Source organism: Protopterus annectens, chromosome 4.part0, assembly GCF_019279795.1.
Source record: "Protopterus annectens isolate FY-2018-M chromosome 4.part0, PAN1.0, whole genome shotgun sequence".
Taxonomy (NCBI): Eukaryota; Metazoa; Chordata; order Ceratodontiformes; family Protopteridae; genus Protopterus; species Protopterus annectens.
Genome location: NC_056733.1, coordinates 555,888,588 through 555,905,324, shown reverse-complemented (window position 1 = coordinate 555,905,324; position 16,737 = coordinate 555,888,588). Strand labels below are relative to the sequence as shown.

The 16,737-nt window shown below is 42.1% G+C and overlaps 1 protein-coding gene across 2 annotated transcripts in view; it reads left to right on the top strand.

Annotated features, from left to right (window-relative positions):
• The window catches only part of KIAA1671 (KIAA1671 ortholog), a 2,688,721-nt gene that overhangs the window by 2,526,905 nt on the left and 145,079 nt on the right, over positions 1–16,737 (top strand). For both annotated transcript variants that reach the window (XM_044068487.1, XM_044068488.1), the window contains exon 11: positions 2,712–2,836. In XM_044068487.1, coding sequence (XP_043924422.1) covers positions 2,712–2,836 — 125 coding nt within the window. The remainder of the gene's footprint in view (positions 1–2,711; positions 2,837–16,737) is intronic.

Sequence of the window (16,737 nt, the reverse complement as noted above, 5' to 3'; positions counted from 1 at the left end):
GGCTTAGTGTCTACAAACATACATCAGAATATTCTAAAATTGATTTTAAAATACTTGCTTTTTTCTGCATACATTGATAGGGGTTCTGCAACCCAGCCATGTCCAGGTACAGTGGATCTTAATGGAGGATGTGAAAAGATCTTTATACTGTTTCAGCAGGTCATAAATAGGCAGTATAATAGGACTCAGTACATAAAAGAAGTCAGGTAATTCATTGTTAATAAGACCACTCATGCTAATCATACAGCAACATATTGACCTGTGATATTAGGGTATTTACTTTAAATTGCATGAAAGACTGCTAAACAGAAATATAATTTAAAATGTTCAACAAAAAACATACAGAAATTAGGATTTACATCATTCCCTCCCACTTTGACAATAAGCTTAATAAGTTCATGAAGAAATGTAATGTTATCTGGGAAGTGAATGTAAAAAAATACCTCTGGTCTTTTTTCAATCTCTATTTAGAACTCCTTTTCACATGTTAAAAGCTATGACAAAAGGGTGATTAGCAAGAATAAAACTGCTCAGTTTCTTTAAAGGGTTCCGACTATCTTCAGGAAAAACAAATTAGTTTTAAATTAATATGTCACATAAACAGCCGTAAATTCATAATCACATTTATCACAGTATCAATGGTGCAACAGATAGCATACTCACCTTTGGTACAGAAGGCTGTGGATTCTGTTCCCACACCCGTTAGATCAATTGCTGACACTTCAGTGTAGCGTAAGGAGGATGCTGCACTTCTGAATGTGCCATCTTTTGGATGAAAAGCTAAACTGAGGCCCCATCTGCTTGAGTTAGTGGTAGCTCAGGTGGAGGTAAGAGATTTCACAGCACCTATAGAAAAGAGAAGAAGTTCCCTTAACAATATAAATACCACTTTGGGTCTTTCCTGAATAGAGGTTACTAGCCCAGTGGGACTTAACCTAGTCAACAAAAGGATAAATAAAATAATTACAGTGCTGAGGTCTGATGCTGAGATGAATGATAAAAAGGATTATTTATTCTGTTTTTTAATTTATTTTCTTTAATTTACTGGGGTAGAGTGCTGATAACAATAGACAGGGATAACCCAGATGAAGAAATTCACAAAAACATAAAACAGAACAAATTAACAAACATTGGGTAATCACGGAAGGTACAGAGTCCAGCAGTCAATTGAATGAGCAAATATTAACAGAGGAGAAAAACAAATGTGGATTTATTTTAGTTGCAAATATCAGGGGTAAGCAGCAAGTGAGAACAGAGGGTGGAAGTAGAAGTGATGTAGGTGAGACAGAAGTTAAGTGATATATATATGTATATATATATATATATATATATATATGTATATATATATATATATATATATATATATATGTATATATATATATATATATATATATATATATATATATATATATATATATATATATATATATATATGTATATATATATATATATATATATATATATATATATATGCATATATATATATATATATATATATATATATATATATATATGTATATATATATATATATATATATATATATATATATATATATATATATATACATATATATATATATTTATATATATATATATATATATATATATATGTATATATATATATTTATGCATATGTATAATGTATATATAAATGTATGTATATATATATATATATATATGTATAATGTATGTATATATATATATATATATATATATATATATATGTATATGTATAATGTATGTATATATATATATATATATATATATATATATATATATATATATATAAATGTATGTATATCTACATATATATATATATATTTATATTGATATGGGTCTACTGCTTTTAGTCAAATTTCATTTGGTCGAAAATTATTTCAGGCAGCTCACTTCACTGAAACCTCATTTGGCTGAAAGCACATTTGTTCAAAAATGGTATAAAGCTCCTGCCCCAATGCATTGCGATCATGGAGTGAGAATATAAAGTTAGGGGGATGTGGGGGGCTACGCCCCCCACATTATTCACACATTTTACTTAAGTTATATGTTTTAATGTATTTTTAATGTATAAACATGTATGTAATAGTGCATAAACTGCAATTATGTGGGGGGCGCACACCCCCCTAACTTTATATTCTCACTCCAGGTTCGCACTGCAGTGGGGCAGGGGCTTTTTACCATTTTCAGCCAAATGTCCTTTCAGCCAAATGAGGTTTCAGTGAAATGGGCTGCCTGAAATCATTTTCAACCAAATGAAATTCGACCAAATATAGTAGATCCATATATATATATATATATATATATATATATATATATATATATTTATATATATGTATGTATGTTATATGTATGTATGTGTGTGTGTGTATATATATATATATATATATATATATATATATCAAACGTCAGATGTGGCATTTTATCTGCCACAACTACTGTTGTGTGTTAATATGAATGGCCTAACTTTTCAATCAAAGATCATGATTTGAAAATAATTCATAAAGCAAAATTAGAAGACACAGTAACTACTAAATTTGATGGTAAATATCTTTCAGAAGACTTTGCTTGATAGCTAACTGTGATAAAACTGCAGTTTCAAGCAGAAACTGCAGTCCTGTGAGAACTGTACTTTCACACTTATTAAACACTTGCTTTGTATTTTAGTGCACTGTCATGTGCAGTGTCTTAAATGTGCTTGTTTATTTTATTAGAGGAAAAACCCACTAAACAGGAAGAGTCAGATGAAGAAACAACACCTCGAAGACCTGAGCGATCCCCTGCAACTCCATCTCAGAGGATCCCAGTGCTTCCAATGCTTGATACCTCAGCTGTGAAGGTGAGCAAAAATACCTGAGTCTTGATTTATTCAGATATCATCTGTGCATTAAAAAAAGATAGCCTTGTTCATCAGTTTTCTTTTAAATGAATACATGTATCAAATTATGCATATATATGTTCATATATTTGTGATGAGACATTGTCCTAGGTCTCCTAACTCAAGTATTTGTTGTACATAAATTGATCCCTATATTAAGACTGCTTGGGCATAAGCAGAATTCTGGAGAAATTCAAGCTTTGGTAGTATGTTCATTGCACTAATGAGTATGCTTTTTAGAAAAAAATCGAATTTTATGAGGGAACTGTAGCATGAATGTGTGTTAATATGTTGGCTATGCTAAGATTTATTTGCACTAGATTTAGTTTGATCATGAGGGTTCTAGAGCAAATCACCATATCTACAAATTTTCCGTTGCAATCCAGTCCCTCATGTGGTTTGCTATACTGCCGTTTTGTAACTTGAGAGGGGAATAAGCATAGTTTTGTAGATTTCATAGGTATTCTAAAGCTGTTAAGTATTATGACTCAGTATGAGCCTCTTGTCAGCAGCCTCTCTCAGGCCACACCTTCTTTCTTCAGGAGGACCATAGCAGTCGATCCTGGAATAAATTTGTGTAAAAACATCCAGTCATCTATGTTTTGTTTAATGAAGATGAGTTACACTGCTTCAGGAACACAGGAAATTTATCCGAGAGGTTAGGGAGGTGCTGGGTTATAAACTTGTCCCTCAACCATTTTTTTTATGTTAGTGAAAATTCAAGGTCCATGTTCTAGTGTTGCTGAAGCCTTTGGACTTGCCAAGATACATTAGGTCCAAGACAGCCATGTCATTTATGGCATTGCAACTGTGAGAGGAATCTTCTGCTCAAAAGTGTATAAGGCACAGGGTAATTGTAGAGTTTCCAGCCTTTATTGACAGCTCAGGGACTTTAGACTTGTAATCTTTTTACTTAAGAATATTTGAGATCCTTCTAATCGTTTGATATGTTTACTTTGGTGCATCCCAAACATTGGATGTTACTACCTCTCAAGTGTGGGCATTGTACTCATTATTTGGTCTGATCAGTGCTGAGTATTAGGAAGTGATTACCTCTTTTAGGCCCTAATGTTATTCCTTTACCAACCGATTGTGCTAAATAAAAGAATTTCCTGACAGCCATTATATAATGATGGGCGAAAGAGAGGGAAACTCTCAGTACATATTCCTAGGTCCCTGACTATATTTTAGTTTTGTAGTGGTGTGTTGTCACTACATTATTTTGAGGGGTGGGGTTGCATACCAAAAGTAATGATACTGCATTTGATAGTATTTTTGTTGAGCCCATTTTTATTACAACAAAAATTTACTAGGGAGAGTTCATTCTGGAAGGTTGGTTGTTAGAGGGTGACTTAACAAACCGGAGTTTACAGTCATCTGCAAACTTTGTTAATCAGAGGTTTTTTCAGTTTACTTGGAGATATGAGAAATAAAGAACAAAAAGGAGAAGTCCCAGCACTGAGCAATTAAGGGATACCCTTGGTCACCTTCCTACTTTATGATGCAATGACTGCAACTCACACTGTGTGAGCTCTGTCTTTCAGACGGTTTGCTTTCCATAATATTGAATTTTAAAGCACTCCACCTCGGAATGATTCTGGATGATATTAAAGTGCCTTCTTTTTGTGTGTATATATATATATATATATATATATATATATGTGTGTGTGTGTGTATTTTATATATATTTGTGTGTGTGTGTGTATGTATGTTTGTATAGATATATATATATATATATATATATATATATATATATATACACACACACACACACACACATATATATATATATATATATATATATATATATATATATATATATATATATATGTATATATATATATGTATATATATGTGTGTGTGTGTGTATATATATATATATATATATATATATATATATGAAATACATTTCTTTATATCACCGATTACTTTCTTCAACAGAAAATTCATCTATAAAATTTATTGGTGATGTCAAACATCTAGGGGGAAAACTCTGTACTTCAATGATTGCAAAAGTAAACCAACAGCATACATTTGTGATGACATTAAAATAGAAAAAAAAAACATTTCTTTTACTTATGGGTTCTTCTGTTGTCTAGTCAGACCTGGACATCTATGTTGGGGTTCATGGTAAGTTCTCAGACAGCCTGGTTTCTGTTGCTTTTCCCACTGTTGTGACCCCTCCAGAGGCCAACTAAGTGCATTGTGAAGACACATCCAATACAACCAAACAGTTGGCAGGGCCATGAAAAGGGAACTCAGATGATTATTTCTGAGGGATCTGAGGGCATTCCACATATCCTTCTTGAAGGGGATGCCCCTGGTACATTTATTGAGGTACATCAGGAGTTCTCCTTTCAACATTGTTACTGATGCTACTCCAAAAAAGAGGAAATACAAAACTAAGCATACCCCTCCTCCTGATGATGTTCTTCATGTTTCACTGTTGCAGATATAACACTTGGGTTATCTGCCTGCAGGTTGACCCGACTGCCAGAGTCTTGGGATTTCTGCATCGGATGCTGTCTCTTCTTCCATGATGTCAGGTTGTCAGGGTTATAAAACAGGCAGCCGATGCCATTACATCAGTCTTTCTTGCTGAGAAGGAGCGCGAAGCAGAAGCAGTTCGCAAGTGCCAGTCGGTCACTACCTGAAATTTTCATTTTTTGAGTTTCAAACTTGAAGTCTTCTAAAGCTAAGTACCCTGTTGGGGATTCTTTTTTCTTGCTCTAACCGATGTCAGAAAAAGTTAACAATTGTCTTGCCTGTGGAAAGCAAATACCTCACAGAGATTTTCATTCTTATTGCGTCACCTGTTTAGACCCAGACCATGACATCCGTTGCTGTCGGTTTTAGACCTTGTTTAATGCCCGAACCATTCATCATCGAGTTATTTTTGTTGCTAAATTCTTTCACTCTCGTTCCCCATATTCTGAAATGGCTTCGGTAAGCCATCCGACTACCGATCTTCTGAAAAAGCACAAAGATAAAGACAGAGACAGACCTCGTAGGTCAAAAACTGCTGACAACACTTCCGTTAAGCTAGTCACCAGTCTGCCGGTACTCAGTGAGGCATCTTTGCAGCCCCTGATGTCTGCTTCTGCAGATTCGCAGGCCTCTGCTGAGACACATTCGGAGTCCGGTATGTAGCGAGATGCTTCTTTGACTATGGAACCTGCGGTTGTCTCTACCTTGAATGGGTTTGGAGCCGCTGTGCAGGCACTGGCTTCTGAGGGTGTATTCCGACCTACCAATATTCGCATTAAACCGACAACTTAATTGTTAGCTAAAACTACCAAGTTTCTCAGGCCCAGAACACGCACTACGCCTAGAAAACTGATGACCAAAGCACATGCTCGAGCTCCCATGCCTCAAAAACAAATGCTTAGATTGGCTGAAGTCCTTATCACCCTAATTAGGTTAAGCCAGCCTTCCCCTGCTAAGAGACCAAGAATTGAGTTTCTTTCTTATTCTACAGACCATGAGTCCGATGACTCTGACCCTTCTGATTACCAGGACATACCCTTAACTACCTTTGAGGATTCAGATGCAGAGGAATCCATTCCCTCTGCCTCCCCTCCAGAGGATTTTTCTTTTGGGAAACCTTGCATACTTTGAGAGCATTTCCACTGAGAATGCCGGGATTATCCTTGGTCGAAAAAGAGACACTGAGAATTTTTAGAGTTGCCTCAGCACAGGCCCCTAGTTATATCCCCTGTCCTGGATGTTGTAGATGATGTCTTCATGGAATCCAGTATTACTCCAGACACTCTACCACCGCTCCAAGAAAACCTGACCGGTACTACAGTGTACCTGATTCTCACAAATTTCTCTTTAAGAATCCTACTGCGGATCCAGAGAACATTTCCTAAGGGCTTAAAGGTATTAAGGCTACTACAGCCTAAACCCTACTCCTTCAGACAGGGATTCCAGAGCTTTAGACAGATGGGGTAAGAAGGTATATACCTCTGCAACTCTGGCCATCAGGGCATTGAATTGCCAGTTTCATATGTTGAAGTACCAGCAACATATTATGGAACAAATTAAACAAAAAATGGTGTTACTTCCAGATTGTGCAGAAAATAAAGTTTTACAAGCGTTAATGCATTCTTGCATAATGCAAACCAAGTTAGTAAACATACTTTGCAGTGTGGCTTTGATGCCCTAAAAGCATCTTGCAAGGCAGCAGTCACTGGATCTGTACTGAGAAGGCATGCTTGACTGAAGGAACGAACCTTGCCAGACCATGTCAAATCAAAATTACTAGACGCTCCATCAGGACTGTTTGTTTGGCACCAAAGCAGAAGAGGTTCTTAAAAAGATGCAAGAAAAAGCTAAATCTATGCATACTTAAAGAATTCTTACAAGTGCAGCCACCTAGATTTAGTAGGCATTGGCCTGCAAAAAAAATGGTCCTTTTCAGCCCCTTCCAGGCCTTCTCAGTCCAAACTTAGGGGAACCAGACCATCAAGACTACAGTCTCAGGGTATGTAGAGATCTAAACAATGGAGTGCTCCCACCTCAAAAACAGGGAGTGGCAAGCCACCCTCTTATGGTAAAAGTTCACAATGACTTGGCAATTATCCTTCCCAGCCCTGCCCATCTACTTGTGCCCCTAGGAGGAAAGCTTGCCCTTCATGCCAAAAACTGGATGTCCATTACTCAGGACCGATGGGTTCCAAACATTGTATCCAAGCGGTACAAATTCTACTTCCATTCCCTGCCAACCCCAAGCAGGTTTCCAGACCTTCCTCCAAACCAGTGGGCAGAGGTTCAAAAGCAAGTACATTCCCTGCTCAGTATCAGGGCCATTCAACCTGCTCCAGTAGAACAAAGGGGGCAGGCTTTCTGCTCCAGACTGTTCCTGGTTCCCAGAAAAGAGGGCTTTTGGCACCCAATCCTGGATCTAGCATTTCTCAACACCTTTCTGGTGTTCCCAAAATTCAAAATGCTAACCTTGCAACAGCTTCTCACTATGCTAGCCAAGGATGCCGGTCTAGTCACCCTAGACTTAAAAGAAGCCTATCTGCACATCCCCTTAAGAGAGTCTTGCAGGAAATATCTCCGCTTTAGGGCAGGCTGTATGCACTATCAATTCTCTGCACTTCCCTTTGGCTTATCTACTGCACCCAGAGTATTCACAAAGTGCCTGGCTCCAGCCATTGAATACTGCAGGCAGAGAAATATCCAAATTTTCCCATACTTGGACGATTGCATAATTCAGGCAGACAGTCAGGAATTACTACTTCAACACCTGGCATTTGTAAAAAGACTCCTGTCTTCATTGGGGTACACCGTCATCGAAAAGAAATCACAACTGGTGCCCAGTCAAAAAATTGTATTCCTGGGAGCAAGCTTGAACACAACTTCCCAGATGGCCTTTCTCACTCCAGAAAAACAGATCTATTTGAACAACTGCTTCAAACACATGGCCACCAAAACCCAGCTATCTAAAAGGAAAATACTGCAAGCCCTAGTGTTCATGGCCTCATGCATTCTGCTAATTCCATATGCAGGACTACATATGAGGAAACTTCAGTGGTACTTAAAAAGTCTTTGGTGCCAACTTTCTCAGGACCTGGACACAGTCATTCCAATCATTCCTTGTCTAAGGGCAGAGTTCCTTTTGGTGGGCAGAAGCATGCAACCACAAGGGACTGCCTTTCACTCAACCCCTTGCCATCCAAATCCTGACTACAGATGCATCAGACTATGCATGGGGGGCTCACATGGCAGGCAAATGCATTCAGGGAAGGTGGAGCCTAGGATAAATTCTCCTGCACATCAATCAAAAAGAGATGTTAGCTGTACAGTATGCTCTGACAGCCTTCAAATTCCTAATCCTTCCAGGACAGCTGCTGATAAAAACAGACAACACCACAGTTATGTGGTACATAAACAAGCAGGGGGAACCCATTCTTACCCACTCTGCAGGTTAGCCATGGCCCTGTGGAACACAGCCTTGAGCAACCAAGTGCATCTGCAAGCTCAGTTCCTGCTAGGCAAACAGAATTCACTGGCAGACGACTTAAGCAGAAATCTCCTGGACCCACACGAGTGGAAATTGGAGCCCAATACCTTCAACCTTCTAATCCAGAGATGGGGGACACTGGAGGTGGACCTTTTTGCCGGTGGACCCCGAGAACCACCAGTTGAGCAAATTTTGCACCAGGAACCCTCACAGCAGGACCTGGAAGGTGGATGCTTTATCCTTCAGATGGGAATACCTCTCAATTTATGCCTTTCCCCCTCTGCCCCTCCTCTCAAAGGCACTACTCAAGATCAGACAGGACAGTCCAAGGCAATTCTTATTGCCCCAGATTAGCTTCGCCAGCACTGGTATCCACTCTTACGCAGTCTGACAACAGTGCCATCCCGGCACCTTCATCAGACACCTTCCCTGCTGTCTCAGCGGGAGGGAGAGATTTTGCATCCACAGCTGCAAACCCTAAACCTTGCAGCCTGGCTTATCCCCTGAATACTCCACCAGCAACCCTCAGCAAGCAGGAGCTGGGCGTCATTCTTGAGGCCAGAAAGCCTAGTACTAGAAAATCCTATGCTGAGAAGTGGAAAAGATATTGCTCTTGGAGTCAGTCTCAAGGAAAGGACACAGCTGTGCCCTCCTTACCTCAAATCCTTGATTACCTAGCAGAGCTACTCTACAGAGGCCTATCCTTCTCCTCCATTAAGATTCATGCCTCTGCCATCTCAGCTCATTATAATACTGAGCCACCTCTATTCTCTCACCCTCTCATCAAGCAGTTTCTGAGAGGGGCTAACAACTTAAGGCCCCCTAAGAGAGCACCCATCCCTGCCTGGGACTTTAACTTTGTACTGGAAAAGTTGATGCCCCCCCTTTTTGAACCTCTGGCTTCAGCAGAGTTAAAATTCCTTTCTTGGAAAACAGCCTTGCTTTTAGCCATAACCTCAGCTAGAAGAGTGTCTGAGTTACAGGCACTAATGGCTGTGGAACCCATTATTTTCCATGCTGACAGGGTTTCCCTCAGGACTAACCCATCCTTTATGCCTAAGGTGGTCTCAAGTGTGGCTCTAAACCAAGCCATCCATTTGCCAACCTTCTTCCCTAATCCTTAAAATAAAGGGGAAAAGATCCTGCACTCCTTGGACGTTCACATATAGCTCAGGTTCTACCTTGACGGGACTAAACCTTTCAGAAAATCTGACCAACTGCTAGTAGCTTTGCTACAGGGGCAGAGGGCAAGGCCAATTTCTAAGCAAACCATTTCCAAATGGATAGCACACTGCATCCATTTCTGCTACAAGCACCATGGAAAACCTACCCCATCAGATCAGAACACATTCCACTAGGGCTACTTCCACCTCTACAGCATTTCTCAGGGGAGTCCCTACCAGGGACATATTCTGGAAGCTGCAACCTGGAGTTCTGTACACACCTTCACCAAGCATTACCACTTACCTATTTTTTCTAAATCCAGAGATGGATTTGCTACATCAGTCTTGCAAAGCTTGCTTGCCAGCCCTAACTCCTCTTGAATGCCTCCACCCTTCCTTGGCTTTGGTGAATCAACCCAACTGTGATGACTGCAACAGTGAAACACGAAGAACATAGTACAGTTGTGTACACTTACCATAAATGTAGATGTTAGAGTGTATTCACTGTTGCAGTCCTGGTTTCCCTCCCTCCAGCCCCCTGTTTTTCTCTATCTTTTCTACCTATTCTCTATATGGCCATTTGTTATGGCAGAGGTATTTACTTTTTATTGGTGGTGTTCCACACCATATACTAGGTTCCTATTTGGGAAGCTTCTGACATCTGTGGCAAGAAAAACTGATGTAATGGCGTTGGCTACCTGTTTTATACCCCTGACAACCTGACATCATGGAAGAAGTGACAGCATCTGACACAGAAATCCCAAGACTCGGGTATTCTGGCTGACTGAGGGCTATCTGCAGGCAGATAACCCAAGTGTGATGACTGCAACAGTGAATACACTTGAACATCTATATTTATGGTAAGTGTACACAACTGTACTTTCTTCGTGTTTCACTGTTGCAGTCATCACATTTGGGTTATCCTTGCCAGGGTAGCCCTCGGCCGGCCCGAATACCAGAGGCTTAGTATTTCTACATCGGTTGCTGTCGCTTCAGGACTGATGTCAAGTCATGAGTAGTATAAACTAAGGCAGCTGATGCCATTACATCATTCTTTCTTGTCGTGGAGCCCGAAGCAGTGTGCACGACTGCCGGTCAGTTGCTACCTGGGTTTCATCTACCGAATTGAAGCTGAAGTCTTCTAAAGCTAAGTACCTCGTTGAGGATCCTTTTTTCTTGCACTAACCGATGTCAGAAAAAGTAAACAGTTGTCTCGCCTGTGGAAAGAAAATACCACACTGAGACCTTCATTCTTACCGCATCAATTGTTTAGGCCCAGACCACGACGTCCCCTGCTGTCACTTCTGTGCTTTGTTCAACGCCAGAACTGTGCATCGTCAGGCCCTTATTGTAGCTAGATATTTTTGCTTATGGTCTTTGAACTCTGATATGGCTTCGGTAAGCCATCCAACAGCAGATCTTCTAAACAAACGTAAAGATAAAGACAAAGACAGACCGCAAAGGTCCAAACCTACCGACGACTCTCTCGTTAAGCTAGTCGTCAGTTCTCTGGTCCTCAGTGAGCCGCTTTTGCAGCCACTGATGCCCGCTTCTGTGGATTCGCAGGCTGCTACTGAGACATTTTCGGAGTCCAGTATGCCGCAAAACTCTTCTTCGACTAAGGATCCTGTGGTCATCTCTACCTTGGATGGGTCCAGGGCCACTGGGCAGGCACCGGCTTCCAAGGAAGTCCTTCGCACTACCGATTCTCGACACAAACCGACGTCTTCTTTCACGACTACCGTTCTTTCGAAAATGACTGAGTTTGTTAGGCCCAGGGGACAAACCACACCCAAGAAACCAACGACCCAATCTCAGGCACTTGCTTCCTTGCCTCAGACTCAAATGCTTAAAATGGCAGAAGACCTTATCATGCTAATCAGTGGAAGCCAAGCTACCCTTTCCAAAAGAAAAAGATATCTGTCCCCTGTAGTTTTGTCTGAACAGGAGTCCGATGACTCTGATGCATCTGAATATGAAGACATGCAACCCCTCTCTGCTTATGAGGATTCTGATGCAGAGGATTCCATTCTTTCAGCCTCTCTCCCAGGGGATGTTTCCTTTGGGGAAACCCTTCATACCTTAAGGGATCATTTCCAGTGGGAAAGTCAGGACTACCCTCAGTCTAAAAAGAGACTCCCCCCAGTTCTGGATGTTTTCCTGGAATCCAGCTTGACCCCTAACACCCTCCCTCCTGCACCCAGAAAACCAGAGGGGACTCGCACAAATTTCTTTTTAAAAATCCTACTGCTGACCCTGAGGTAATTTCTAAAGGGCCTAAATGAATAAAATCAACCTTTGCTAAGAATCCCACCCACTCAGATAGGGACTCCCGAGCACTAGACAGATGGGGTAAAAAAGTATGCACCTCAGCTACTCTTGCCATCAGAGCACTAAACTGTCAGTTCCATATGCTACATTTTCAGCAACATACCCTGGAACTCCTCAAACAAAACAAATGTCTTCTTTTCCTGCTTGTGCAGAATCTAAAGAGTTGCAAGAGTTAATGCATTCTGCAAGTCAAGTAACTAAACACAACTTGCACTGTGGTTTTGACACACTTGAAGCTTCTTGCAGGGCAGCAGTCACCGGTTTTGTCCTTAGAAGTCATGCATGGCTTAAGGAACAGCCCTTGCCAGACCATGTTAAATCTAAATTGTTGGATGCCCCCTTGCACAAAGGCAACTTATTTGGCACTAAGGCAAAAGAGGTCTTAGAAAAGATAGATGAAAAAGCATAATCTATGCAGACAGTTAAGGGTTTCTTACAGGTTCAGCCACCCAGTTTCACCAGGCATTGTCCCTCCAAGCACTGGTCCTTTCCTGCTCCCACCAGGTCAGTTCAGCCCAGACCCTGGGGAACCAGACCCCCCCCCCCAGACAGCAATCTCAGGGAATGCAGAGATCTAAGCAGTGGACTACCTCCACTTCAAAACCAGAGAGTTCTAAACTACCCTCTTATGGTAAGAACTCACAATGACTCTCCTCCCCCTCCCCCTCCTTCTGCCCACCTTCACTTACCCCTAAGAGGAAAACTCTCCTTTCATGCAAGCACCTGGGCCACTATTACCAACGACTGCTGGGTTCTCAACATAGTGTCTCAGGGATACAAATTTTTTTCCACACCCTTCCAACTCCAAAAGGGTTCCCAGATCTACCTCCAAACCAGTGGGAAGAGGTGGAAAAGCAAGTCCTTTCCCTGCTGTCCATGAGGGCAGTAGAGCACATTCCTGTAGAACAGAAAGGCCAAGGTTTCTACTCCAGACTTTTTCTGGTACCCAGAAAATAGGGCACCTGGCACCCCATCCTCGATCTATCCATTCTAAATACCTTGCTGGTGATCCCAAAATTCAAAATGCTCACCCTCCAGCAGCTGCTACCCATGCTCTCCAAGGATGCTTGGCTAGCCACCCTAGACCTAGAAGAGGCCTACCTCCACGTTTCAGGGCAGGATCTCAGCACTTTCAGTTCTCTGCGCTTCCCTTTGGCTTATCTACTGCTCCCAGAGTTTTCACAAAATGTCTGGCTCCAGCCATTGCCTTTTGCAGACAAAGGAATATCCAGATTTACCCATACTTAGATGACTGCCTAATTCAAGCAGACAGCCCCAGGGAAAAGCTGCTCAAGCACCTGGCCTTTGTAAAGTCCCTACTAACTTCCCTAGGGTACACAATCAGTGAAAAGAAATCCAAACAGGTACCCACCCAAAGGATTATATTCCTGGCAGCAAGTGTAGACACAACATCCCAGATGGCATTCCTTACACCAGAAAAGCAAACATTTCTGACAGCATACTTCTCTCAACTAGCCACCAGACCCCAGCTATCTGCAAGGAAATTCCTGCAAGCTCTGGGGTTCATGGCATCTTGCATTCTACTCATTCTGTATGCCAGACGACATATGAGGAAACTTCACTGGTACCTAAAAAGCCTTTGGTGTCAACATTCTCAAGACCTGGAGACACTAATACCTATAACACCTTGCCTCAGAAAAGATTTTCTTTGGTAGGCAACAGCATGCTCCCACAACAGAGGACTGCCTTTCTCACCACCCCCTGCCAGCCAGACCCTCCACCACAGACTCATCAGACTATGCCTGGGGTGCACACCTGGATGGCAGGTGCATACAGGGCCAGTGGAGCCCACAGCAAATCCATCTGCACATCAACCAGAAAGAGATGATAGCTGTCCAGCATGCTTTGATAGCTTTCAAGCCCCTTCTTTCCCCAGGGGCTCTCCTGATCAAAACAGACAACACCACTGTGATGTGGTATATCAATAAGCAGGGAGGGACTCACTCCTACCCTCTATGCAGGCTGGCCTTGACCCTTTGGCACACAGCCTCTGCCATGCAACTCCACCTGTTAGCACAATTCCTACCAGGTTCTCTCAACTCTCTGGCAGACCACCTAAGTGAAAATCTTCTGGACCCACACGAGTGGCAGCACAACAGAAGAACCTTCACCCTATTAACTCAGAAATGGGGCACCCCAAAGGTTGACCTCTTTGCCTCCCACACCAACCATCAGCTCAACATGTTCTGCACCAGGGAGCATCACCGCATGGCATGGAAAGTGGATGCCCTGTCCTTCCCCTGGGTCAGTCTATTGGTCTATGCCTTTCCTCCACTACCTCTCATCTCCAGGGTACTGCTCAAAATAAAGGAGGAAAAACCAAGGACAATTCTTATAGCTCCAGACTGGCCTTGCCAGCACTGGCTCCCCTTGCTGCGCATCCTGTCACCACTGCCACCATGGCATCTCCCTCAGACTCCAAACCTCCTGACCCAGAGGGAATGGGAATTCATGCATCCCCAATTGCAGACACTCAATTTGGCAACTTGGCTTATTCCATAGCTCCCTATCAATCTGCCAACCTCAGTCAACAGGTTCTAGATGTTATACATGAGACCAGACACCCTAGCACTAGAATGTCTTATGCTGACCAATGGAAAAGGTTCTGCACCTGGATTCAGGCTAAGGGAGCCAATACGGCACAGCCCTCCCTCCCTCTCATCCTGGATTACTTAGCTGACCTGCTACACAGTGGCCTCTCCTTTTCCTCTATTGAAATTAATGCCTCTGCTATCTCTGCTCATTTTCAACACTGAGCAGCCCCTTTTCTCACACCTTCTGATCAAACAGTTCCTAAGAAGGGCTAGCAACTTCAGGCCACCCAGAGAGCACCATCCCCAGCTTGGGACCTTAACTTTGTATTCGAACCAGCCTCTTTAGCAGAGCTAAAATTGCTCTCCTAGAAGACAGCTTTCCTTCTGGCCATCACTTCAGCCAGAAGGGTCTCCGAGCTGCAAGCACTCATGGCTGTGGAACCCTTCATCATCTTCCATGCTGACAGGATATCCCTCAGGGCTAACCCATCCTTCATGCCTAAGGTGGTGTCCAGTGTGGATCTCAACCAATCCATTCATTTTTTCCACCTTTTTTCCTAACCCACAGAACAAGGGGGAAAGGATCCTGCACATTCTAGATGTGTACAGACAGCTCAGATTCTATCTAGACAGGACTAAATCCTTCAGAAAGTCTGATCAATTGCTGGTTAGCTTTGCTGCAGGGGCAGAGGGCAAAGCCATCTCCAAACAAACCATTTCCAAATGGATAGCACACTGCATCCATTTCTGCTACAAACAACATGGAAAGCCTCCCCCTAAGGGGGTCAGGACTCACACCACCAGGGCAGCCTCCACCTCTGCAGCTTTCCTTAGAGGAGTCCCCACCAGGGACATCTTGGAGGCTGCCACCTGGACATCTGTTCACACCTTTACCAAACATTACCATCTGCCTATCTTCTCCAAATCCAGGGCAGGGTTTGCCACTGCAGTCTTGCAGGGCATCCTAGCCAGCTCCTAGTTTCCTTAACTGCTTCCACCCATTTCCTCAGTTTTGGGAATCAACCCAAATGTGATGACTGCAACAGGGAAACACGAAGAACATAGTACAGTTGTGTACACTTACCATAAATGTAGATGTTCAAATGTATTCACTGTTGCAGTCCTGGTTTCCCTCCCTCCATCCCTCTCTTCTTTCTTCTCTTTCCTTACAAGGGACATATTGGTATTTACTTTCTACTGGTGAGGTTCTTCCACCAGAAACTCGCTCCCACTTGAGGACTCCTGACAGGTTAGGGCAAGAAAAACTGATGTAATGGGATCGGCTGCCTTACTTTATACTACTGACAACCTGACGTCAGTCCTGAAGCGACAGCAACTGACACAGAAATACTAAGCCTCTGGTATTTGGGCCTGCCAAGGGCTACCCTGGCAGGGATAACCCAAATGTGATGAGTGCAGCAGTGAATACACTCGAACATCTACATTTATGGTAAGTGTACACAACTGTACTTTACTTCTCCAGTTGATCGACAGTAGGAGTGCATAATATTTCTCAAAGTACATTCAAAACTCTGATTTCATTGAAACCTCTATAATTTCTTTCCTCTATTTCTTCAACTTCTCTGAAAAAGAGAGAGAGAGATGCATCTTTAGATGAAGAGGATTCAATTTCTTACATGTAATAATTGACTTACTACTCACAACTTCATTATTTTTACACATTTTGACTTGGAGGATGATGACATCCTTTCTCCTGATTCCCTTTAGAAGAATTGTCCTTGAGGAAACTGTTTTGAAGATGATGTAGCATTTTCACTGGGAGGGTAAGCAAGTCTCTGATTTCCAGGTCTGCTATGATGTGTTAAATGTGGATGTTCCTCT